The sequence below is a fragment of the Schistocerca serialis genome, chromosome 8 (genome assembly GCF_023864345.2).
Source record: "Schistocerca serialis cubense isolate TAMUIC-IGC-003099 chromosome 8, iqSchSeri2.2, whole genome shotgun sequence".
In the NCBI taxonomy this organism is placed as follows: domain Eukaryota; kingdom Metazoa; phylum Arthropoda; class Insecta; order Orthoptera; family Acrididae; genus Schistocerca; species Schistocerca serialis.
In genome coordinates this window covers 365,271,857-365,298,845 of record NC_064645.1, presented here as the reverse complement: position 1 = coordinate 365,298,845, position 26,989 = coordinate 365,271,857, and the positions used below count along the sequence as shown (strand labels likewise).

At 41.8% G+C, this 26,989-nt stretch overlaps 1 protein-coding gene across 1 annotated transcript in view; it reads right to left on the bottom strand.

The window, feature by feature from the left end:
• The window catches only part of LOC126417020 (cohesin subunit SA-2-like), a 486,856-nt gene extending 468,795 nt beyond the window's left edge, over positions 1–18,061 (bottom strand). The window contains exon 1 of the mRNA XM_050084909.1: positions 17,970–18,061. Within this exon, the coding sequence (XP_049940866.1) occupies positions 17,970–18,014 (45 nt within the window). The 5' untranslated portion in view covers positions 18,015–18,061. The remainder of the gene's footprint in view (positions 1–17,969) is intronic.
• Positions 18,062–26,989: the final 8,928 nt, after the last annotated feature.

Below are 26,989 nucleotides of genomic sequence, written 5' to 3'. Positions count from 1 at the left end.
TAAATTTCTTAGAAAGCTTAAGCCTAAAGTTTGGATACTAATTCAAAGCTTCTGGAGAAACAAAAATGGTTTAGCCTGTATTGTTTGCATGATTAAACAAAAAGTAAAACAAGAACTGTGCCTACACGATATAAACTTTTCACTTATTTCGGAACCTTTCACTTTGGCTACTTACTAGACGGTAAATTGGATAGCGTATAAGAATACACTAACAACACAAACTTCACTTTATTGAAATAATCACATAACTTACATTATACAGCATAAACAAATCCTAGTCCAAAATTCACGTCTATGAAATGTTTTCTTTTTCCAAAAAATATGCAAAGAAATGTGAAACCTTCAATTTGTTAAATTTGTTAATTTACAATAGGTATTAATTTACTTATTTTTGATGTAATATTGCCTTAATTAATTGTTATTACTCAATTAAACACTTTTCTTCATGAGAGCTGCGAATGTGCACAACTCATCAACCAAAGAGGCACAACAGGCAATGTACAAAATATTAGCAAAGGGCATTGTATCCGTGTCAGACAGTGATTGCGCATCGCCGCTCCAGATTGCAAAAAAGAAAGATGGTACATGGAAGCTATGTGGTGTCTACCGAGTTCTAAATTACCCAATCCCCAATACTGCAGTCTTCAACTACATGTTTGGTGATTATCTGTATTCTGCCTCACTAACTACAACAAGGCTTTCTCCCATATTCCTATGGTCAAATAAGACATCAAAAAATGGTCATCGTAACACCATTTGGACTATAACAGTACATGTTTATGCTCTACAGATTATGTAACCCCACAAAAACACGGCAAGATTTGCACATGGTGTTTTATGCAATCTCTCATTCACCTCCCACTATGTCGATGACATTTTGATCTTTTCCAAACCCCTGCAAAATCATTTTCAACATCTTCGACAGGTCTTTCAATGTCTTGAGGATTATGGTTTTGCCTTCAATCGCGAGAAGTGTTTATTCACCAAACCTGAAGTTTCCTTTTTGGGCTACAGGGTTTCCTCTTCTGGCCTAGCTCCACTGCAGGAATAGGGTTCTGCCATTCAAGATATGCCACACCCCACAACATACAAAGAACTCTGAAGAGTCACCGGAATGATAAATTATTACCGTCATCTACCAAATGCAGCAGTGACACAACAGCCTCTTGACTGACTTCTCTTGGGCAAAGATACCTCCTGCAACAGGAAGGTTCCACGGAATGCGGAAGCATCCACAGCATTCGAAAATCTGAAAATAGCACTATCCGAGGGTACACTGCTCGCACATCCAAAGCCTGGGATGCAGATTGGATTCTTTGCTGATGCCATTCAGGTAGCAGTGGTTGGTTGGTTTAAAATGGGGAGGAGGGGGGGGGGGGGGGGGGGGACCAAACTGCGAGGTCATCGGTCCCTTGTTCCCAGTAAAATAATTACACAATGGAGAGAAGAAAAGAAAGGAGACATACAGCACAATAACAGGAGAAAGGAAGAACCAGAAGAGTGACAGAAGGACAACCAACACTACTATGGACAAAAAACAGGAAAAGAAAACCATAGAGAGAAGCAGATGACTGCAGCTGGCTGACCATGCAAATAAATAGGAAAAGCCAGCCACTCTGCAACACATTAAAACAGCCACCCTAAAAGCATTAGAGTGGAGAACACAAAAGAGACAAAGGACATGCACTAAAACTTATACAGAACGATAAAACCCACTGCTGCATAAAACTAAATTAGCCAATGAGGAGTCGTCAGCTAAAATTAACAGCAACGAGTCCGGTAACTGAAGAGTCCATTGCAGGACAGCCAAAGGAGGACAGCTCACAAAGATATGGGCCACTGTCAGCTGAGTGCCGCACCGACACTGAGGTGGGTCATCACAGTGCAAGAGGTAGCTGTGTGTCACCCAAACATGACCAAAGTGGAGCTGGCAGAGAACCATACAGTCCCTGCTAGAGGCCCGCATGCAGGACTGCCACACATTTGTAGTCTCCTTGTTGGCATGCAGTTTGTTGTGCTTGCTGAGGTTATGCCATTTCGTCTCCCAAAGTCGCAAAACCCTGCGACGTAGTACTGAAAGCAAGTCAGTTGCAGAGAAGCTGATCTCCATAAGCAGTTTCCGAGTAACCTGTTTGACTAGCCTGCCAGCAAGTTCATTGCCTGGGATTCCAATGTGACCTGGGGTCCAGACAAACACCACTGAAAGACTGGACAGTTCCAGGGCATAGATGGACTCCTGTGGATGGACGCTATCAAAGGATAACGAGGATAGCACCATTCGGGAGCTTGTAGGCTGCTCAAGGAGTCAGGGCATGAACAGATGTGCTCAAGAGCATAAGATATAGCCACCAGCGCAGCAGTGAAAACACTGCAGCCATTGGGCAAAGAATGCTATTCACAATATGTCCTCCATGTACATACACAAAGCCGGTGTGAGCATCAGCCACCTAGGTACTTATCAAGAATCGGTGGAATTGGCAGCGGATAGCCATGGGGTTAACTGAGTCCTTAGGGCCATGTGATAGATCCAGACGAAGCTGTGGCCTTGGTGTACATCATGGAGGTGAACGTGAATGGACCTCAATTATAGCTGTGGTAAAGGAAAGGACTCCAGTTCAGAAAGAAGGGATCGGACACAAACTGCAATTGGAAGCCCTGACCTGGGCCGCCGACGCGGGAGATGAACCGCCATGGATGGGAAAAGGAGACGGTGATTTGGATGCACAGGAGAACTACGAACGTGTGCTATGTAACTGGCCAGCAGTTGCGAACGCCTAACCTGCAATGGAGGCATTCCGGCTTCCACAAGGACGCTGGTCACTGGACTCGTCCTAAAAGCTCCTGTCGCTAGGCAAACACAACAGTGGTGCACTGGGTCGAGTAAATGCAATGCTGAGGGCACCGCCGAACCATAAACCAGACTCCCACAGTCAAGGCAGGATTGAACAAGGGCTCTGTAGAGCTGCAGCAGCGTAGAGCGATCTGCACCCCAGTTGGTGTTGCTCAGGCAGCAGAGGGTATTGAGGTACTACCAGCACTTCCGCTTAAGCTGACGGAGGTGAGGAAGCCAAGTCAATCGGGTGTCAAAAACCAGTCCTAAGAATCGACATGTCTCCACTGCAGTGAGGGGATCGTCATTAAGGTAAAGTTCTGGTTCTGGATGAACGGTACTATGCCGACAGAAGTGGATAACATATGACTTTGTGACCAAAAACTGGATACTGTGGGCTAGAGCCCATGACTGCGCCTTATGGATGGCTCCCTGTAGGCACCGTTCAGCAACACCAGTACTGATGGAGCAGTATGAAATGCAAAAGTCGTCTGCATACAGAGAAGGTGAGACGGATGGCCCTACAGCTGCTGCTAGACCATTAATGGCCACTAAAAATAAAGAGACACTCAATACAGAGCCCTGAGGGACCCTATTCTCCTGGGTATGGGGGGGGAACTATGGGAGGCACCAACTTGAACACGGAAAGTATGAAGCGACAGGAAATTCCGGATACAAATCAGGAGTACGCCTCAGAGACCCCACGCCTATAATGTGGCAAGGATACGATGTCGCCAGGTCGTGTCATAAGCTTTTCATAAATTAAAAAAGATGGCAACCAGGTGTTAGCATCTGGAAAAGGCTGTTCGGGTGGCAGACTCTAGGGACACAAGATTATCAGTGGTAGAGCAACCCTGGCGGAAGCCACCCTGACATGGAGCCAGTAGGCCACTTGACTCCGCAACCCAACCCAACCGCCGACACACCATACGTTCCAGTGGCTTACAAACAACGTTGGTGAGGCTGATGGGCTGATAGCTATCCACATCAAGTGAGTTTTTACCGGGTGCTCTCCCGCCATTGCGATGTAAAGATGCCATCACACCTAATCCGGTTGAAGATGACGAGGAGATGTCGCTTGTAGTCAGATGAGAGATGTTTAATCATCTGACGTGGATCTGATCTGGTCCAGGAGCTGTGTCAGGGCAATGCACAAGGGCACTGAGGAGCTCCCAGTCGGTAAATGGAGCGTTATAGGATTCACTGTGGCATGTAGTAAATGAGAGGACTCTCCCTTCCAGCTATCGTTTGAGAGTGTGAAAGGCTGGGGGGTAATTCTCCGACGCAGAGGCTCGAGGACAGTACTCAGCAAAGTGCTCGGCAATCACGTCTGCGTCAGTACATAACACGCCATTTATGTTAACACCGGGAACACCTGTTGGGGTCTGGTACCTGAAGATATGTTTGATCTTTGCCCAGACTTGGGAAGGTGACGTAAGGCACCCAATGATCGAAACATAACTCTCCCAACACTCCTGCTTCCATCATTTGATAAGTTGGCGACCGCGAGCACAGAGCCATTTAAAGGCTATGAGATGCTCCAGGGAAGAGTGCCACTGTAGAGCTCGCCGGCACTTCTCAATTGGTTCAGCGACTTCCAGCGACCACCATGGGACTGTCTCTTACCGGGGGCACCCTAAAGAGTGAGGGATCGTGTTTTCTGCCACAGAAACGTTTGTTGTAGACACCTGCTCAACCAATACATCGATAGTTACCGTGTGGGGGAGATTCAACGGTGACAGCAGAGATGAAAGTTTCCCAGTCCATCTGGGTAGGCGTCTGTGGGCTCGACACCGGGGCAGTGACAGGAAGATGGGGAAGTGGTCACTACCACACAGGTCATCATGTGCTCTCCAGTGGATAGATGGTAGAAGTCCTGGGCTGCAAATTGATAAATCAATGGCTGAGTAACTACCACAAGCAACACTGAAATTTGTGGCGGCCCCAGTATTTAAGAGGCAGAGGTCGATCTGAACAGTAAAAGTTTTGACATCTCTGCCTCGGCCAGTAAGCACGGTGCCACCCCACAAGGGGTTAGGGGCATTAAAAACTCCCAAAAGTAGGAAAAGTTTAGGGATTTGATCGATCAGTGCAGTTAATACATTCAGGGATACTACACCATCTGGAGGAAGATATACATTGCAGACAGTTATTTCCTGCATCGTCCTTATTCTGACAGCCACAGCTTCAAGAGGGGTTTGAAGGGGCACAAGTTCATTACAAACTGAGTTTAGGACATAAACGCAAACTCCAATAGACACTCAATTATAGTCGCTACGGTTCCCTTATAGCCGCGGAGAGCAGGGGTCTGCTTTGCCGAGAACCATGTTTCCTGGAGGGCAATGCAGAAAGCAGGTGCAAAGTTTAACAGCTGCCGTGGCTCAGCCAGGTGGTGGAAAAAACTGCCACAATTCTACTGGAGGATGACGTCATTGTGAGACTGGGAAGGCATGGAACATTCAATGAGGCAGTTTACGCCTCAGGGTCACCTGCTGCCACAGACTTTTTGCCTGAGCAGTCTATATCCATTTTGTCTCAGGGTCCAGCGAGAACTAGGTCCTCAGCGGATGCCAGGATCTCCACTTCATCCACAGATGCAGAGCTCGGAGGTAGCGGTGGTATGGGTGCAACCAAAATTTCCCTGGTCTTGGGGACCTTCTTTTTGGATTTCACTCGCTGTTCCTTGGGTTTCCCTGGTTGGGAGGACTTTACTGATTCTGTCTCCAAGACTGAGGATGAGCGTGAAGCCCTGCGACCAGCTGCTTTTGGGCTCTTAAACCACTGGCGGGTGTCATCTTTCCCACTAGCAGAAACCTGGGAAGGGAGTGGCCCAAGGGACTCCTTCCTAGCGAAAGCAGCAGAAGAAGTTGTACGCTTCTCCAGTTTAGAAGTGGACCTTATTTAAGCTCTTATGGGGCGTGATGGTTACAGAAACATCCCGCAGCTTGTCACACGCGATTAACACCCATGACTGGGCAAAGGATGCTGTTTTGATCAAGACTGACCCAGATCTCATTTTGGACAAGCCCACCACCTCCCCAAACTTGTCTTCTAAAAGCTCAACAAAAACTGAGGCTTTATCATCATGAAAGGTTTCCAATCAGTTCTCGAACATACAAGGTACCGGGGCGAATAAAAGCCGCTGCCATCCTTAGCCTGACGTTCCTCCCATGGTGTGGCCAGGAAAGGGAACAATTTGGGCTCGTACTTCTGTGCATTGAATTGAGCCCGTGAATGCTTAGAGACTGCTGGTGTATGACCACCAACAAGAGATGAAGTACTACGCTTCATTGCGTGTCATCCATCCGGATGCCACCCACTCCGACCAAGGGTCCTCCCCACGGGTGCCACCCAGCCGCAGCAAAGGCCACCTGGCAGGATGGCCATTGCCGGGAGTCCTGATGCCCCAGGGGGATGGGCATCTACCCCTTGGCATACGTAGGGAGTTAACGGCACAAGCATCAGCAGAGCAATCCCTGTGTGGTCAGGGGGCTACAACCAACAGGGTACATGGCAGCCCCACCACAACAGACTGGCTATCATGCTGGCTATCAGGTGCAACCAAGCAAACAAGTCCATCATCATTGTCAGTGTAGAAAACGATACTGCCCAGTTGATGGAAAAATACATGCCTAAGAGGATGACCTTGCCCAAAAGCTGGAGAAGTGCAGATCCACGTCGACAAAGGATGCGATAGGTCTCAGCACATGATGGACACTATGCACCATGTAAGGCGCCCTTTCCCAATTGGCTCACTCTTTGGGAAAATCTTGAAAAAATGGAGGTCAAACCCTACTTGGGACCATCACAAAAACCACAATGTGTGAGACTTCTTTTAGTCGCCTCTTACGACAGGCAGGAATACCTCAGGCCTATTCTAACTCCTGGACCCAAAGGGGGCCAGGCAGCAGTGGGTGCAGCCTTCCAACAACAAGTACACGGTTCACGTCAACCTCAGCATTCTTCTCCAAGCATCAGAAAAAGCACAAACAAAATAGCGTCCCCATAGACAGAGGCCATCTGGCCATGTACCTTGCCATCAAATACTTCCAACCTATACTAGAAGGTCAACACTTTGCAGTGTTGACTGATCATTGGCCTCGCACATCCATTCTCCAGTGGCCAACAGAACATGCCTTACCATGTCAAACTAGACATGCAGACTTCTTGAGTCAAGTCACAACCGACATTTACCACATAAAACGCAAGATTTGGTGAAGAAAGAGTGACTTATGAACTAAGAGTAAATGAAACCACCACTGAAGAAGTAGCAGAGGCTGTCAAAAACTAGAAAAATATGGAGCTAGAAGTGTAGGTGCATTAATTAATGACTTCTAAAATATGATGGTATCCAGCTGAAACTTTAGTCTGTTGCGCTTTTGACCATGCACTAGATCTTGACAAGAATTCTGAAATAATTTCTGCTGGCCTTGGATACCTTAGTGTTCAAGAAACGAAATAAGATGAATTTGAACTACAACAGGACAAGTTTACTGAACATGGACAAAACACCTACAGGCTAAAACAATTATAGCAGCAGTCATAAAAACTAGAGTTCTTGTTGAACAAAGATGATAGGCCTAATAAATTCCACAAATAAGGAAGGAAGATTAGGGTTCAATGTCCCATCAACAACAAGGTAATCAGAGATGGAGCCCTAGCTTGGTTTGGGGAAGGAAATCAGCTATGCCCTTTTTAATGTGGCAGAATAGAACAATATTTAAGGAAAACTAGGATTCTACAATAATAAAGTATCTGAAACTAGATTCAAAAATGGTTCAAATGGCTCTGAGCACTATGGGACTTAACATCTGAGGTCATCAGTCCCCTAGATCTTAGAACTACTTAAACCTAACTAACCTAAGGACATCACGCACATCCATGCCCGAGGCAGGATTCGAACCTGCGACCGTAGCAGTCGCGCGGCTCCGGACTGACGCGCCTAGAACTGCTCGGCCACTGCGGCCGGCTACCTGAAACTAGGTCACGAAGTTACTTACATCAAAGAACTTGTTTTGTAACATTACTGGATTACTGTATAGATGAAATTAAGTCAACTTGACATGTATCGAGAGCAATTAAGGTGAATTGTAACTAACAATTTATAAAGATATCAAATCACAAATTGACAATATCTCAAAAAATGTAAACAAAAATCCAAATTAATGTTCACACAATTTGTACATAGGAAAGTAAGTCACATGATGTACTTCAGGACCAAAGACCGATCCGTATTTATAAAACTATCAGTGAGAATAATTAAACATGCACTAAGAGCACTGGTGTTTTTGTCAAGTTTAATCACTTCAAATATTGTTGCTAGACGTCTTTATTGCAACTGTGCCAAGTCCGGGGCTTTCCCCAAACCTCACTGGGCCAAGTCCTCAGACAGAAACACCATGCACTTGTCTTCTATACTGTGCAACTGAATATTTGGGTGTTGTGTTTCGGGTTTCCTGTCGAGTTTACATATGGTACAGTACACTCAAAGGATCAATGAGTGTTTCTTATGCTGAACCACATAAAAACAGAATTGTACGTGCAATGTCAGTTTGAATTCATACGAAAATTTCCCAGTGTGCATGTTCCCAATCCAAAGTTACTTCTACATCTGACGATGACTTTCCTTCCAAGATAACACGCTATGTCCTCCCTACCAAAACGTCCGCAATCTAGTCACAAATTTCACTTGGTAGCCCATATGATTATACTTTTTAAACTAAGCATACATGTGGTACCGAGTCAAACGCTTTTCAGAAATCAATAAAAATTGCACCTACCTGGCTGCCTTAATTGCTGAAATGGCTAAAATTTAACAAAACCCCAGGGTCCGATAGAATCCCTATCAGATTCTATACCGAATTTGCAGTTGAGATAGCCCCTCTTTTTAACTACAATCCACATTAATCCCTCAAACAAGAAACCATGTACAGTAGTTGAAAGGACAGGTCACATCTGTCTACAAGGAAGGGTAGCTGAAGCGACACACAGAACTACTGTCCAACACAGTTCATGGCTATTTGCTGTAGAATGTTAAAATATATCCTGAGCTCAAACATAATGACGTATCTCAAACAGAAAGAACTCCTCCATGCCAACCAGCACAGATTTTGAAAATGCGGATCATGTGAAACCCCAATTGCACTTTTCTAACATGATACACTGAAAACAAAAAATGAAGACATTTCTCAATTCCCAGAAATCATCTGACTCAGTACCGCAGCAACGCTTATTATAAAAAGCACAATCATATGGGGCATCAAGCAAATTTTGTGACTGGGCGGACTTTTTTGGCAGAGAGAATGCACAGTGTTTTTTTGCAGATGATACATTTATTTGTAATGAAGTAAACTCTGAGAAAAGCTGAACAAATATTCAGTCTGATCTTGATAAGGCAGAGGAGAAAACAAGCCATCAGTAAGCTGAATTTGACCCCTTGGTCTGATAAAATTAAGAGAAAGACAAAAAGAGGTTATATGAATCAGTAACACAAAGCATTCGTTTATATGGAGCAGACTACTGGGAAATGACAAAACAAGAAAGAAGACAACTTGACGCTGCACACACAGATTTTTTTTAAAATAAGTTGTATGGTTAAAAGGGGAGAGAAGATACCACGAAAGTCATGAAGCAAATGAAAATTCCCACATACATCACCAAAGAGGTGGCAAAAAAGCATTTAAAATGGTTTGGGAATGTGATGGATTAAGGGATGAACAATTGCCAAAAAAATTACAGAGTTGGTAAAGCAATGGCAGACTTTGGTTTACTAGTAGAATATTTGGGAAATACAACCACCCTACTACAGAGACTGCCTACAAGTCAGTCATTCGACATATCCTTAGTTAGTTAGTTAGTTTCATGTTACATGGTTGATTTTGCACAACAAATAGTAATGATGTGGAATGAGTCATTTTACATTCTTATTGTAAATTAATCTGTAAATCTGTCTACATGCTGAACATTTATAAGGTTTTCATTTTATTAACTTTTTTTAATATACAGAAGTGAGTTATTCTTACCCACCACTTTTTACACATTACAGTAATAGAAATTCTTCTACAGAACAGAAGGAGTTGTTTAGGAGAAACTTTTTCATTTTGTTTTCAAATTTTACTTTGCTGTCTGTCAGACTTTTATATCACTGGGTAAATGATAAAAAATTTTTGTTGCAGCACTGTACAACCTTTTTGTGCTAAAAACAACCTTAACGTGGGGTAAAGAATGTCATTTTTCCTTCTGGTATTGTAATTATGAGCAACATTTTTCCTTTTGAACTGCAGGAGCTTACTTACAACAAACTTCATGGCGGAGTAAATACACTGTGAAGCAGTAATCAGAATGCCCAACTCCTTAAACAGATGTCTACAAAATGGTTGTGGGTGTGCACCACATATTATTCTTGCAGAACATTTTTGAGCAATGAAGACTTACTTTCTTAAAGATGAGTAACCCCAGAACATTATTCCATACGACATTACTGAACGAAAATATGCAAAATATGTCAATTTGCTGATTTGTCTCTCCCCAAGATTTAAATGATTCTAATTGCAAATGTGGCTGAACTAAGTTGTTTTAGAAGTTCCAAAATGTGTTTTTTCCCATTTAAATTCTCATCAATATGGACCCCTAAGAATTTTCCAACCAATTTATTATTTCCTCACCATGTGTTACATTTATCTTTCGTGTTGTACCCCTAGATGTCCTGAAATGAATATATTCTGTCTTTCTAAAATTGAGTGTGAGCCCATTCACAGAAATCCTGTCACTGATACTTTTAAGAATACTGTTTACGATTTCTTCTGTTTCTGTATGTATTCTTGGATTGATTACAATACTAGTGTCATCTTCAAAAAACTAATTCTGCTTGTTGTAAATTAGACAGAAGATCATTTATATATATATGAGAAACAACAGTGGGTCTAAATTTAGCCTTGCAGAACACCATATGTGATTTCTCCCCAATCAAAATTGCGTCCTTGGACTATAACAGTTAAATTACTACGTACAACTTTCTGTATTCTTTTGGTCAGATGTGACATTATCCATTGGCTGCTGGTTTTTTTATTTATTTTTATTATTATTATTAAGGGTGCAAAACTGCTACGGTCATTAAGTGCCCATTCTGTGGCTTCAGGAAGGGTAAAAAACCAAATATTAAATCAGGAGCAATGGGAGCGAAACTCAAGGAGGAGAGAAACTAAAAACCGGAGGAAATCTTAGAAAACTACTATTGAAGGGAGGGTTGTATTCCCCAAAAAAGAGCTTCAAATGACTGATGTCATCTCACAGACACAGATAAACTCAAGGACGCGATCGGCTGAGGACGTTTCATCTGTTAAAAGGGAAGATATATCAGGTGACAACTGTAAACGGCCACAAAGCAGATTAAAATTGGGGCACTGAAGTAAAAGGTCTCTCACCGTACACAGTTGAGAGCAGTGGGGACAAAGAGGGGGAGGATCGCCACTTAAAAGGTGTCAATGGCTGAAAAGACAGTGCCCTATCCAGAGTCTAGTTAAAATTATCTCCTCTCGATTGTGAGGCCGGGAGGAAGAGGTCCAAGCACAGGGAAGAGGTTTTACATCCCGTAATTCCTGCTATTCACACAGTCAAATGCCTCAGGCCGTAGAAATATCAAGAGGCACTATTTTATTATTTAATGCTTTTAAAATCTGGTGAGTGCACATGTAAATGACATTCTCAGTAGAGCAGTTTGTGATTTGCTGAAGATATTATTGCTGCTAAGTTGGGATACTACTATTCTGGAATACATCACCTTCTCAAAGATTTTGGAAAGTGATGTCAACAGTGAAACCGGTATGTAGTTATTGACATCTATCTTTAAAACCTTTCTTAAAGAGGCATTTAATAATGGAAGATTCTAGTCTCACTGGAAAAATGCATTGAGCTAGTGATGCATTAGATATTTCAGGTAAGACATGGCTTATTATATGGTGTCAAATTTTTACAACTGTATTGGTAATATAATAAAAGCCAGATGAGTTTTTATTTTTGGGAGAATATATAATTATCTTAATTTTGGAAGGAGAACTTGGTGATACATTTGTATGATTGAAAATTTTATGAGCGTTACTTTTTCCAAGTAATATTGCTAGAAACTAGTGCATGGACCCGTAACAAATAGGACTAATGAGATACTGAACACATTCAGAGAAGGGCAGCATGAGTGGTCACAGTTTTATTTGGCCCAAGGGAGAGTTTCACAGACATGCTGAAGACACTGAACTGAAGATACCTGAAGATAGATGCAAACTACCCCAAGGAAGCCTACTTACAAAGTTTCAAGAACCAGCTTCAAGTGATGACTCGAGGAACATACTACACTCCCTGCACATTAATAACTGGTACAATGGAAAGTACCCTCTGCCTTGCATTGTACAGTGGTTTGCAGAGTACAGATGTAGATGCAGACAACATTGTTACCAAAAATTTATATTCATAACATCACATTACAACACTCACAGTGTGCCGTTGTATTTGGATTGGGGGAGGGGGTGGGGGGCGGTGAACGAAGACTGTTCCCACATGCGGAGTGTTTTGCAGAGTGAGGCATTAAAATCTGCCTCCATTCCCCAGCATATTTGAGATGAGGCCAAACACTTCACAAAATCCACAAAATGCCAATTCAATAAAAACTTAATTTTTACACGGAATCGTGTTATATTGTATAAGAAGTGGCTGACGTCCAGGTAGTCCACATTCATGAAGTCTGCGAAGGATGCTGTACCTCCGAGTGGTGTCATACACTTATTTGTGGTCAGAAAACACACCAACTAAATGGTTTCGACATAAGAAAGAGTTGTGTGTCACCTTATCCAGTAGAATTAAATCATCAAGGGCAGAACAGTAGTGCCTGAAACAACACTGCAAGCGGTACAGGTGATCTTGGGATTTGAAGAAGCAGATGGAGGCAGCAAATGATCATGCTGTCCATACAAGCTGTAAGAACTAAACTCCACTAACTGTTGAAGTGTCTGTATGATCTTTGCCTGGTTTCCATGGTTGGTTGATTTGGGGGAAGGCACCAAATAGCAAGGTCATCAGTGCCATTGGATTAGGGAAGTATGAGGAAGGAAGTCGGCTATGCGCTTTCAAAGGAACACTCTGGGAATTTGCCTGAAGCGATTTAGGGAAATCACGGAAAACATAAATCACGATGGCCGGACACAGGCTGGAACCTTCATCCTCCCGAATGTGAGTCCAGTGTGCTAACCACTGTGCAACCTCGCTCAGTTCCTGGTTTCCATAATGGAATTAATATTGCCTACTTCCAAGTCATGGGGTACTGCACATCAAACCAGATCTGGTTGAAACAAGATACAAGCTTACCTCTGGCTTCAGGACACAGATGACGGAAAATGGCATAATGTATCTGATACGGTCCTGTAGCTGTGTCTCTGGCTGTGGACAGAGCTGATTCCAATACCACAAGGAGAACAGAAGACTGTAGCCAACATCATTATGAGTCCCTCTCCCATTCTTTTATCACTCACCACACTTCTGCTCTTACAGATCTGAAAGTGCAAAGGTTTACTGCAGTTGGATGATGTTTGAATTTCTGCAAAGCTGTGCACCTGGCTCTCTTTGCCAAGCGACATTCATCATTCGACCAAGGGACAGCCCATCGTCTAAGGTGGTTGTTAAGACTGGGGTACGGGCTCTGCAGCAGTTTGTTGGATTACACAGGTGATATGGTACACCACCTCCTGGTCACAATCTTGTTATTAAAAAATGGCCTGCTGATTGTTTCGCAACCAATTTGCCATTCGAATGTCCATTATCGCAGTCCCCTGTCGACCACTGTTCAAGTCAGCAGATGAACCCACACCAGAAAGCGGTCACTTGAATGCATATCTGTGGCCACTTCCCACTAACAGAGTCTGCAATAGCTGGGGAGCAAAAACAAGTCAATGGCTGAAGATGACACTGCAGCTGTGGAAAAGTGTGTCATCTGACCAGAGTTCAAAAAGCATATTTTTTCTGAATGGACGAGGCTCTTGATAAGCCAACCCCCTGGAGAAAGTGGTAGCCGAGCCCCACAGTGTACTGCAAGCACTTAAGCCACCCATGCGCAGGAATGGGTGAGGCAGTGCCCGGAAGAGTTCTGTCAGTGCATCTGCATCCAGTGGATCATGAGTTGGTAGATATAAAGAACACATTGGATTTTAACTGATGTGGGGACTTCCAGCTGCTTGGGTGCCCATCGTAAAGTAAAGGTGACGAGAGAAGAGTGGCATCTGTCATCAATGAAAACAGTCACTCCCCCCTTCACCTTGTCTCCAGCAAAACTGTCCTACCTATAATGGTGGCAGCCCATTAATGCAGTATGTCAGTGACTTTAAAATGAATTTCTTGTAAGCAGATGCAGAACAAGTCTATCCTGTGCCACAAATTCTAATTCTTCTAAATGCACTTGGTATCCACTTAAATTCCACTGCAACACAGAACTCTCTGTCGGAGCCTTTGATCAGTGATGGTTGCCCTTGTCATTATCCTTATCTCTTGGAGACACTGGTTTACCTGAGACAGTGGATATCAATATCCTCGACAATAAAATCACTATCAGAAAGGGGGAATGCTCACCGACCCAACGGTTTAGCTGCCACTTTCCTTAGTTTCGAACAACTTTTTGTGTGATGCTTTTCCTTACTTATGAGAGGAGTTGCCTGCATGGGTTGCTTATTGGGCTTCTGATATTCAAGTGTAGCTTTTCACTCAACAGGTACACCAACAAGTGCATGTACTCATACATGAATCTTGGTCTGGGTTTGTGTGGAAGTATCACATATGAAAACGGGCTTCTTATGGGGTGATGCAAAAGCAGTAGCAAACACCGATGGTTGCACTGCTTTGAAAGCATTTTTAGCTCCACCATATGGTATGCATCTCGCAACTTTCAACTCCTGAATTTTCCTTTCCGTGTTTTAAACTGCACACTTCCTGTTCCATACTGGGTGAACCACAGAGCAATTTACACATTTTGGAGGAAGTGTACAAGAATTGCCTGATTCATGAGCTGAGCCTGCACAATTTCCACATGCAGCCTTCCTGTTACATACCACAGTGGTACAGCCACATCTTTGACATTTGAAGTGTCACAATGAATCAGGGAAAAACGTTTTAAACCTTAAGACAAATATAGCCTGCAAGAATTTCTTCATGTAATTTCGGACAAACATTAGAATGAATGTTGTAGTTTTTTCCAATGTGCCACTTACTCTTGTCATAAGAGTTCTGCACTTCTTTGTTACTGATATTTTTCCACTCTTGACATAACTCCTCAGGGTCTACCTCCATGTGGCACTTTAAATGAGATGTGTTAAATTACACTTTTTAAGGACCAAATCTTCTCAAAGGTTCACTCTGTTCTCTTGATCCCAGTGAAGTGTTACGGCAGACTTGTACCCTGTTGCTATAATTCTGAGACTACATCTCAAGCCACGTGACCAACTGAGCTCTTCTTGTTGGATTCTTGTAGTTACTATCTGACAGTAAACCCACCCCACCAGGAGTAGATGTGAACTGAGGTCGCTCTATAGGGATCCCACATGTCACTAGGGAAACAAATGTCGACCCAGACAGAGCCCCATATGCCTCAGCAAGCCTTATAAAACTGAAGGGGTGGGGGCAAGTGGCAACAGGTGCCCATACCCAACCATTGTTAGCGGAGCTCCTTTGGATAAACACAACCTTCCCTTCTTGTAGGACACTCATCGTCAGGCCTCTCTGCTGAGGCCTGCCTGGCTTGGATGATCACTGCCAGTGGCTATGCTACCACCAGCGTAGCCTTCTGTGTCATTGAGGCACACAAACCCTTCACACACACTGGCACCTTTCCCTGGCGAAGTACAAAAGCTTTGTGGTTAGGTGTATCTAGGAAGTGTTGTGGTTATGTGTATCTGGCTGGGATGTGTAGGAGGAGGGGGAGAGAGAGAGAGAGAGAGAGAGAGAGCACGCGGGCCTGTGTGTGTGTGTGTGTGTGTGTGTGTGTGTGTGTGTGTGTGTGTGTGTGTGTGTGTTGGATGGATATTGATGAGAGAATGAAGATCATAAAACCTGGTGCTGACAATCTACTCCTCTCAAATAGCACCAGGGGGCTGTTGACAGAGCGGTCACCATCAACAGACCCTCACATCACGAGACACTGAGATGAAGTTTTGAGTTTAATCCAGAATACTGGTGCAAATACTGGTGATCAAAGACTCTACAACAGCACCTCTCCTCCCTTTTGTTGTAAAGGGAAAGGGGAAGCTACAACACAACGTGGCATACCCAGTGCCAGCCTTCCCCAATACTGTTTAACTTTGGTGATCTGATGGGAACCGGTGTGTTCAACAAGACCAGGCAATTGGTTTTTCCATGGTATAGAAGGAGCTGTTACAGAGAAACACCTTTAATCTTTATTTGGAAACACATCTACTATCTGTTGAGATCTTATATTTTCACAGGTAGATTCTCAAAAGAGTTTAATAGCTGTAAATTTAAACCTTTCCATGCCAGAAATTCGTTAAAAAATAATACAGATCATTTCTCCTTTTAATGTTGAACTAGTGAATATCTCTGTTACTCTCAAACTAAGAAGGATTGTTGATAAACTTAAGTGAGCTGTCAACCCAGAACATTACCCCATAAAACATTAGTGAATGAAAATATGCAAAATATGTTAACTTACTGATTTCTACACCCCAAAGTTGGCAATTACTTTTATGGCAAAAGTAGACAAACTTAAATATTTTAGCAGGGCTACTATATGGTTTTCCTGATAAAGTTTTAATCAAGATTTACAACTTCCTACATTGTTTATTATTTCTTGTCAGTATGCTATGTTAATTGAATTTAAATATTTCTGTGGTGTCGGTGTCGGTATCGTCCCCCCCCCCCCCCCCCCCCGCCCCACGCCACCAGTTTAAAGGCTACCCCATTCGTGCAAAACCAGTCCGTAACTACCACAAGAGCGTCATCTACCATTTACTCTTGTGATGATTCAATGCTCAGCTTCACAACAGTGATTGTATCATCTGCAAACAAGACCCTGATTCCTCATTCAAATAAAACACGACAGTAGTGACGAATAATGTGACCCTTTGGAACACACACCTGTAATTTCACTCCATATAGCTGAGATGGTATCCTCCTTTGCATTACTCAAACAGTCTAGATAAACTTTCTGCATTGTTTCTTAAATAAGAACAAAACTAGGCATGTGCTGAATCACATACTACATAAAAATTTAACGCTATCATAATAGAATATTATGGTCAACTGAACCTACCAATACCGGACATCATCCAAACATAATGATGATGCAGTGTGTGATGCATGTGCATAAACAGGAAGACGACAGAACACTGGCTATATTTGTTTGTGTCTGTATTATTTTACTGACTGTAGGTTGTGATGACAGTAATCTGTAGCAGGTCAATTAGACCGAGGTATAGATTACGTTCAAAGGCAACAACTTGGATGCAAGTTACCATCTCAGTGTCATAAACTTGGTCTAATTCGAATATTATGATTGACACAAGCAAATGCCTTCAGTAAGTCAGTGACATTTTGTCACTTAGAGATTAAGAGAATAATTTCAACAGCATGTGACACAATACACAGAATGCTGGAAAGATAATGCAGAAAAGACATAGCTTCAGAAACGATGGTTACTGCTGCTTAGCTTTATGGGAGTGATGTCTCGTGCTACAACGAAGGAATCTTGGGCACTAAAGCAGAAATGAGGTTTCTGTGCACAGTAAAAGAGTGCCTCGAGAGACAACGAAGAAATGATTAGCCACGAGAAGAATTAAACACCGATTGAAAAACAGGAAACAAATAGGTCGCAGGTCTGAGAATAATGGAACCACGTAACCTACCAAAATTAATTATGCATTACTGCCGTTCACTATCTGGGATGCGTAGTGTTATGCGTCAGATGCCTAACTCACGACGTTAATCTGAAAGGATCGAATCATTAACTACTGTACGTTGAATCTTGGCAGATTACAAGCTATAGCAGACGATGCTAGAAAAATATTACCACACACAAATGTTAATTCGTTAATATTTCTTCACCAGCGTATGTAAACACCCACTTCCACTACAAACAATAACAACTTGTTCATACCTGGGCAGAAACTTTCCCCGCAGCGTGATCTTTCCACGACTCCATCAGGAATTCTATTTGTAAACTGAGAACTCGGCGAATCTGCAACACAACCGTTTGTTTACACGGCTGAAAGCTAGATGATACACAACAGTGGCGCATTAAATATCACCACATGATATTGGTACCGTTGACAGCCCGTTAGCTTTATGGATAGGACATTTCAGTAGGCATGCATTACAAATGCAACAGATATTGCAGTAGACATATAGCCCAAAATCCAATTAATTTACCACTTACTCAAAATCGCCGCGAGAATCCAATCACAAATTACAAGTGGATGAGGTAACAAGTGGGTAGTCGTTCAGCGCGCCTAAAAACTGCCAATAATGAAGCTCGTACCTGTAAAAGAAGAAAGTAAGTGCACTAATGAAATACAGTAAAATCTAATAAATTCAATGTTACAAACACAAAATCGCACCCGAAATACAATTATTAATGAGTTACCCCATCAATCTCAACCGCCAATAACGGCACAACTACTCTGCTTTCACAGGGCAGCCAACAGTTGCTACAATATTCATCCCACAATAACAATTCGATTAATTAACCTTGTGTCACCTGTTGCTATAGTGCATTAGCGTCCGCATCCATTTATGCAAAAGTGTGCAACTATTAATTCTGATATAGCTGATACAGGATATTTGAACATGTATTGTGCCTGAAGAACAAAAATTGATGTGTACCGTATTCCGAACACTAAAACAATTTCTTGTTATCCTAATCAACTGACAGTTACCTACTCAATATATTTTTGAAGTTACATGCTTTTGATACAAGAGCGTACTGGTACCCAGAATTTGGGCTAGGAGAGGGCAGGTTATATTAGACTCAAGGAACAGGGAGCAGGAACAACACAGCATTTCTTAATAATTAGAACGGGAAAACTGTTTCTGATAATCATTTTAAACATAAGAGTGCCCTTGCATAACAACACAATTTTTTGATTTAATATTAATCTTCTCGAATTTTCCATAAATTTGTAAGTTACTTTCTTTTCTAACTTCTCGCAGTTTTCTTTTACGTAATTTCGACGTACGCTCTTCAGGCACAACACAGTCAGCTTCTAAGCCTCGTCTTCACTCTCCCAAGTGTGCTGAAGGATCGTTCTACAGTCACCGTTGCGCGTGGAATAGTGCTCAAAATTTGTAGTGCTTGTCTTATGGCATCGTTAAATAGGTCAACGACTAGTCTATCAACGACATTTAGCTTCAGGTACATTCTTTTTCTTCCATAAATTGTAGCATAGGTCCAATTTTCCGGTCTCTTAATTTAGCTACAGGTGTGTTCTTTTTCCTCCATAAACTGTACCATAGGTCCAGTTCTCCGGCAACGTCATCCAAGCAATTTTTTTTTTTGTTTTGTTTTACTACATCTACGTCTTAACACATATTCAACAAACCAGCGTACGCTGGATGGCGGAGGGTACCCTGTTCCTTTTCTGTTCCACTCGCAAATAGAGCGAAGGGAAAAATGACCATATGTATGCATCCGTATGAGCCCAAATTTCCATATCTTATCCTCGTAGTCCTTACGCAAAATGTATGTTGGTGGCAGTAGAATTTAGCAGTCAGCTTCAAATGAAAGTTCTCCTCGAAAAGAACATCTCCTTCCCTCCAGGGATTCCCATTTAAGTTCCCGAAGCATCTCCGTAGTACTTGCATGTTGTTCGAACCTACCAGTAAGAAGTCTGGGTGTGCATCTACATCTGTACTTTACAAACCACCGTGAGGGGCATGGCCGGGGAGATGTCCCACTTACCAGGTATTAGTGTTTCTTCCAGTTCCATTCACGTTTGGAGCGCCGGAAGAATGATTGTTTGGATGCCTCTGTGCGCACAGTAATTATTCTAATCTTATCCACACGATCCCTATGAAAGCGAAACGTAGGGGGTAGTACTACATTCCAAGAAATATAACTTCGGCTGGTTCTTGAATATTTGTTAATAGACTTTCTCGGGATAGTTTACGTCTATCTTCAAGAGTCTTCCAGTTCAGTTGCTTCAGTATCTCTGTGGAACTCTCACACGGATTAAAGAGACCTGTGACGATTCGTCCTGCCCTTCTCTGTATTCTCTGTATACGTTCAATATCCCTTGTTAGTCGTATTTGATATGAGACCCACACAATTGAGCAATGTTCTAGAACTGGTCGCACGAGTGAGTTGTAAGCAATCACCTTTATAGACTGATGGCACTTTCGCAGTGTTCTACCAATAAACCGAAGTCTGCCACCTGCTTTAGACACGACTGATCCTAGTGACCATTTCATTTCACATCCCAATCAAGAGTTACACCCAGATGTTTACGTGAGTTGGCCGATTCCAACGGCGACTCATTGATATTATAGTCGTAGGACACTATGTTTTTTCGTTTTGTGAAGTGCACAATTTTAAATTTCTGAACATTTAAAGCAAGCTGCCACTGTTTTGCACCAATTTTGAAATCTTATCGAGATTTGATTGAATATCTATGCAGCTTCTTTCAGTAAACAGTTCATTCTAGATACTGAATTATCTGCAAAAAGTCTATTAATATTGTCTGCAAGACTATTAATATACAATATGAACAGCAAGGGTCACAAATAAAGTTCCCACACCTGAAATTACTTCTACATCTGATGATGACTCTCCATTCAAAATAACATTCCACATCCTCCTTACCAAAAAGTCCTCAGTCCAGTCACAAATTTCACTCAATACATCACGATCGTACTTTTGACAATAAGCGAAGGTGCGGTACTAAATCAAGTACTTTTCAGAAATCAAGAAATACTGCAACTACCTGACTGCGTTGATCCAAAGCTTTCAGTACGTCATATGAGAAAAACGCGAGTTGGGTTTCACCTGATCGATGTTTTCGGACTCTATGCTGAATGGCATACGGGAGGTTATTCTGTTCAAGATACCTAATTATGTTTGAACTCAGAACATGTTCTAAGATTCTACAATGAAACGATGTCAAGGATATTGGACGCTAGTTTTGTGGATCACTTCTACTAGCCTTCTTGTAGAAGGGTGTGTGACATGCGCTTTTTCCCAAGAGCTAGGCACGCATTTTTGTTCGAGGGATCTGCGACAGATTATAGTTAGAAGAATGTCTGACTCAGGCGCAAATTCGGGTGATAGAGTTTCTTTCAGTTTTAACGATTTCAGCTGTTTCTCAACATCACTGACACTAATAATTATTTCATTCATCTTTTCAGCGGTACTAGGATTAAACTGGGGCAATTCTCCTCGGCTTTCCTTTGTGAAGGAACATTTGAAAACGAATTTAAACATTTCAGCTTTTGCTTTGCTATCCTCAATTTCTGTCTCATTCGCTAGGGACCGGACACTAACTTTGGTGCCACTAACATGCTTTACATATGACCAGAATTTCTTTCGATTCTGTGTGCACCCCACACACAGTCTTTCAGAGCGACAATAGAATTATCGCTATCAACATCTGCATGATTCCTATTAGTTTCTCTACATAACAAATGTGCCACTCTAGCTCCTCGTCTTGCAATCCGACCCGTTAGTGTTCTTCTTTGAGGCACATTCTAAAACAAATAGTTTCCTTGTAAAAACGAACGTTGTAGCTACTCGGAACGAAGATACTGAAAATTAAGAACACTCGAAATTTTGTGGTGACGGTGGCAAACGAAGCAGAGTTATGTCGTTTACTCTTAAACCATAGTAAATGAAAAATCGACGCTAATAAACAACGTTTGTTGTCCCCGACAGCTTCGTTACTACGTTTCGTTTTACATTGTTGACAACATCAACGACGTAGCAATTGCGGCATTGTAGCTGTGCGGTATGCGTGTGTTACTGCAATGAACTATCTGCAACATTTTAGACATGGAGATCCCTAGAACGCAACTTCGCGAAACGTTGTTACTTTCGTGTGTCGTTTCTTCCATAGCACCCTATCGCTACGCGTGGTAGAAGTTGATGGTAGTGTCAGAGACAAGGAAAACTTTTCTCATGTGTGCGTCTACCTCCTTTTAACTCTCTTAATGTCTATGTATACACATTATTTTTTTCTTTAGTGTTCATCTACGGCAAAGTTCCTTTCGAATTATATAAGTTTCATTGGCCTACTAGTATAATTAATTTTAAAAATCGGTACTTCAGTATCTCAGTCTTAATATTATGATCGTTAAATAAAGCAGATAACAGATGTATTATCACTATGAATGTTCACATTGCTCTTACATAGTGTCTCTACGCAAAAATTGTGTCTGTCTAGCTCTGCGTGTTTCACTCTGACCCGTTGGCATTCTCCTTCTAGTCATAACCTAAAACAAATATATAATTAATTTTGGAGAACATTTCTCTTGGAGAACAGAGGTTGTTTTTATTATTAACAACAGTCACAACCGCAAGATACTTCTTTTTTTATGAGGTTATCGGCAGTTGGCGTTCGTGGTGTCATAGCGCTTGTTCCGTCCACCGCCCCGCCCCATCTAACATCATGGAGTGAGGTCTGAAGATGGTCTAAAACAGATCGAACCGGTAACCTTAAGTCGGAAGCCGCAGTTATTCAAAAGTAAGAAATTAAAAATTATGAACACACTTAAAATTTTCTGGCAATGGCAGAAAATAACCACACAGTTACTCTTAGAGAAAAGTAAGTGAATAATGACGGCAGTATACAATGTTATTTACGGATTTTGTTACTATAATTGATTGATTTTCACTGTTGACAACATCATCGACCTAGCAGTTGTAGCATTGTAGCTACCCGGTATATGTGTTTTACTGCAAGTGAACCATGTGAACATGAAAGCCTCTAGAATGCGATTTCACGAAATGTTTTTACTTTCTTGCGTCGTTTGTACCATAGCACCTGATCGGCGCACAGGGCAGAGGTTGATAGCTCTTCAGTTTTCGATATTCAGTATTGGAGATTTGAATGCTTTATAGAGAATGTAACATCAGTGTTATGAATGGGAAAGCTTCTACTTCCTTTTACCAGTCCTAACGGCTGCATACACATTATTTTCTCTTTGTGAGCATCTATGACAAAGTACCTTTCGAATTATATAATGATCACTGGCCTCCTTGTACAGTTAATATTTAAAATCGGTGCTTTAATTTTCGTGTTCAGATATTAATATTATGAAAAGAGCTTGACATTTTGGTGTTCAGTTAAATTAGGAAATAGGGACTTTAATGTCAATGGACTGCCATATTCAATGGTGTATCTTTTTCTATAATGTGCAATTTTCAGTGCTGTGCCAGATGCAAAACTTCCCATTAAACTGTCATTAATATAATAAAATCATAGGATCTGCCCCTTATGTCTGAACCAGTTGTTGCAGATACACTTCAAAACATGAACAGTATCTACAAAACAGCACAGTTGGCGATTTGTAGAACAATGTACAGGACGAATACACTTTATTTTCACATATGGTAAGTAGAAAATTTAGATACTACTTTCCTATTAGTTTCATGATCGGCTGCTACTACCCCAACCTCCTCAAATCCAACTGCTTGTAATTTAAGAACTGCAGTTTTAATGCACGAGAATAGTACATCAGCCTGAATAATATGAACTGGCAAAATATATACCATGCTTTCTTAAGGTGAAGCCATGCTCTGAGTCATAAAAAATGGGCTCTGGTTGCACAAGGAAATTTGTCCTTGTTTAAGACATCCCCTGCAACATTTCACCTTTGTAGCCAAAATGGGACTTGAAATGAAACTAATCAGTCAACAGGAGCGCAGTTTTGTGATCTGAAGCTAAAGTGACAACATTTTCTATGTAACTCTCTGATCACTACGTTGCACAGTGATTGGATTTGTAGAGTTTACTACAAAGCCTTGAGAGTGTTAGGCTTTGGCATAGAAAACTACCATATCTTCGCAAAAAATTATAGGCATGTGGGCTGACAGAATTTACCAATGGCCGAATTATCATGGAGTCAGTACCGTATCTAAATTGAGTTGAACTTTTTCACTTGAAAAATGAAACCTTTTCATTCAAAACTTTTTAATTTCGTTTCCTGGCAAATTTTCTAATACGTTTTGCATCTCTTCAATTAAAGACAAAATGTTATCAACAGGAACCTCAGCACCTTTACATAGAAAATAATTTTCATTACGATCACCACTTACCATCTGTATGTTGTTCACTTAAGAGGAAATTTCATGTTACTGTTATATTTCAATCCAGTATCATTAATGAACACAACAAGTAATAAAACAATGCTTGTAACTTTGTAACAGTCAACTCTTGGTTAAGGATGATGACTTGTTACACTATGTGGGATGGCGGCTCAAATAATAATATGAAACATTGTATTTGTTCGTTCGTCGCTGTCTTTTACGAGAACATGAAAACTATTTTTGCGGTCAGCTAGACAGCGATAGAGAATGTACTGATCATAGTTTCCAGTCTGCAAGTCCACATTTTTCTTTTGCTCACTGACGGAAATGTTTCTATTCTCTATTTAATCAACGGGGTCAGGAACTAAGATTATAAATGAAAGTTTTGAGTTCTAACTGTTAATATATTTGATGAAATTTCGCACGCACAACGTAGTAATATTCCTCGTAATAATAATAATAATAATAATAATGTTCTTATCATAAACAGCTCTATGAACAGTTCAGAGGCGACCTCTACGGTAAGTTCCTATTAAATGATCTTTCGCGTTGACTTTTAATAATCAAAGGTAACTGCTCGCCACAGAAGTGGAAAAGAATCTCACCATTTGCCACGCGGTTTTGTTAACATTACGAGAGACACATAAACAGTTACTTCCGCGAAATCTAAGCGATCCAGGACGACGTACTGACCTCGCGATTTCACTTTCCACTCTTACCGAACACGCGTTTAGTAGCAGCCTGCCTGTGACGTCACCCGAGGCAGCGTCGTTTGACTGACGCGGACCCTATGATAGAGGGGTGCGAAATGTATGTCTCTGCCTCTCAGACCTATTTATATGCGGGCTCGGCGGACACCCGAAGGGAACCTCTGCCGTCATTTGCTATATGACCAGGTTGTTGTTGTTGTTGTTGTTGTCTTCAGTCCTGAGACTGGTTTGATGCAGCTCTCCATGCTACTCTATCCTGTGCAAGCTTCTTCATCTCCCAGTACCTACTGCAACCTGCATCCTTCTGAATCTGCTAAGTGTATTCATCTCTTGGTCTCCCTCTACGATTTTTACCCTTCACGCTGCCCTCCAATACTAAATTGGTGGTCCCTCGATGTCTCAGAACATGTCCTACCATCCGATCCCTTCTTCTAGTAAAGTTGTGCCACAAACTCATCTTCTCCGCAATTCTATTCAATACCTCCTCATTAGTTATGTGATCTACCCATCTAATCTTCAGCATTCTTCTGTAGCACCACATTTTGAAAGCTTCTATTCTCTTCTTGTCTAAACTATTTATCGTCCACGTTTCACTTCCATACATGGCTACACTCCATACAAATACTTTCAGAAACGACTTCCTGACATTTAAATCTATACTCGATGATAACAAATTTTTCTTTTTCAGAAACGCTTTCCTTGTCGTTGCCAGTCTACATTTTATAACCTCTCTACTTCGACCATCATCAGTTACTTTGCTCCCCAAATAGCAAAACTCCTTTACTACTTTAAGTGTCTCATTTCCTAATCTAATTCCCTCAGCATCACCCGACTTAATTCCACTACATTCCATTATTCTCGTTTTGCTTTTGTTGATGTTCATCTTATGCCCTCCTTTCAAGACACTGTCCATTCCGTTTAACTGCTCTTCCAAGTCCTTTGCTGTTTCTGACAGCATTACAAAGCCTTCGGCGAACCTCAAAGGTTTTATTTCTCCGCCATGGATTTTAATACCTGCTCCGAACTTTTCCTTTGTTTCCTTTATTGCTTGCTCAATATACAGATTGAATAACATCGGGGATAGGCTACAACCCTGTCTCACTCCCTTCCCAACCACTGCTTCCCTTTCATACCCTCGACTCGTATGACTGCCATCTGCTTTCTGTACAAATTGTAAATAGCCTTTCGCTCCCTGTATTTTACTCCTGCCACCTTCAGAATTTGAAAGAGAGTGTTCCAATCAACATTGTCAAAAGCTTTCTCTAAGTCTACAAATGCTAGAAACGTAGGTTTGCCTTTCCTTAATCTTTCTTCTAAGATAAGTCGCAAGGTCAGTATTGCCTCACGTGTTCCAACATTTCTACGGAATCCAAACTGTTCTTCCCCGAGGTCGGCTTCTATCAGTTTTTCCATTCGTCTGTAAAGAATTCGCGTTAGTATTTTGCAGCTGTGACTTATTAAACTGATAGTTCGGTAATTTTCACATCTGTCAACACCTGAATAATTTCTTTTATCTCATCATACATTTCAATTTCTTCGTCAACAGCGGAGCTATTTGGCATATAAACTTGTACTATAGTAGTAGGCGTGGGCTTCGTGTCTATCTTGGCCACAATAATGCGTTCACTATGCTGTTTGTAGTAGCTTACCCGTACTCCTATTTTTTTTATTCATTATTAAACCTACTCCTGCATTACCCCTATTTGATTTTGTATTTATAACCCTGTATTCACCTGACCAAAAGTCTTGTTCCTCCTGCCACAGAACTTCACTAATTCCCACCATATCTAACTTCAACCTATCCATTTCCCTTTTTAAATTTTCTAACCCACCTGCCCGATTTAGGGATCTGACATTCCACGCTCCGATCCGTAGAACGCCAGTTTTCTTTCTCCTGATAATGATGTCCTCTTGAGTAGTCCCCGCCCGAAGATCCGAATGGGGGACTATTTTACATCCGGAATATTTTACCCGAGAGGACGCCTTCATCATTTAATAATACAGTAAAGCTGCATGCCCTCGGGAAAAATTACGGCTGTAGTTTCCCCTTGCTTTCAGCCGTTCGCAGTACCAGAACAGCAAGGCCATTTTGGTTAGTGTTACAAGGCCAGATCAGTCAATCATCCAGACTGTTGCCCCTGCAACTACTGAAAAGGCTGCTGTATCGTTGAG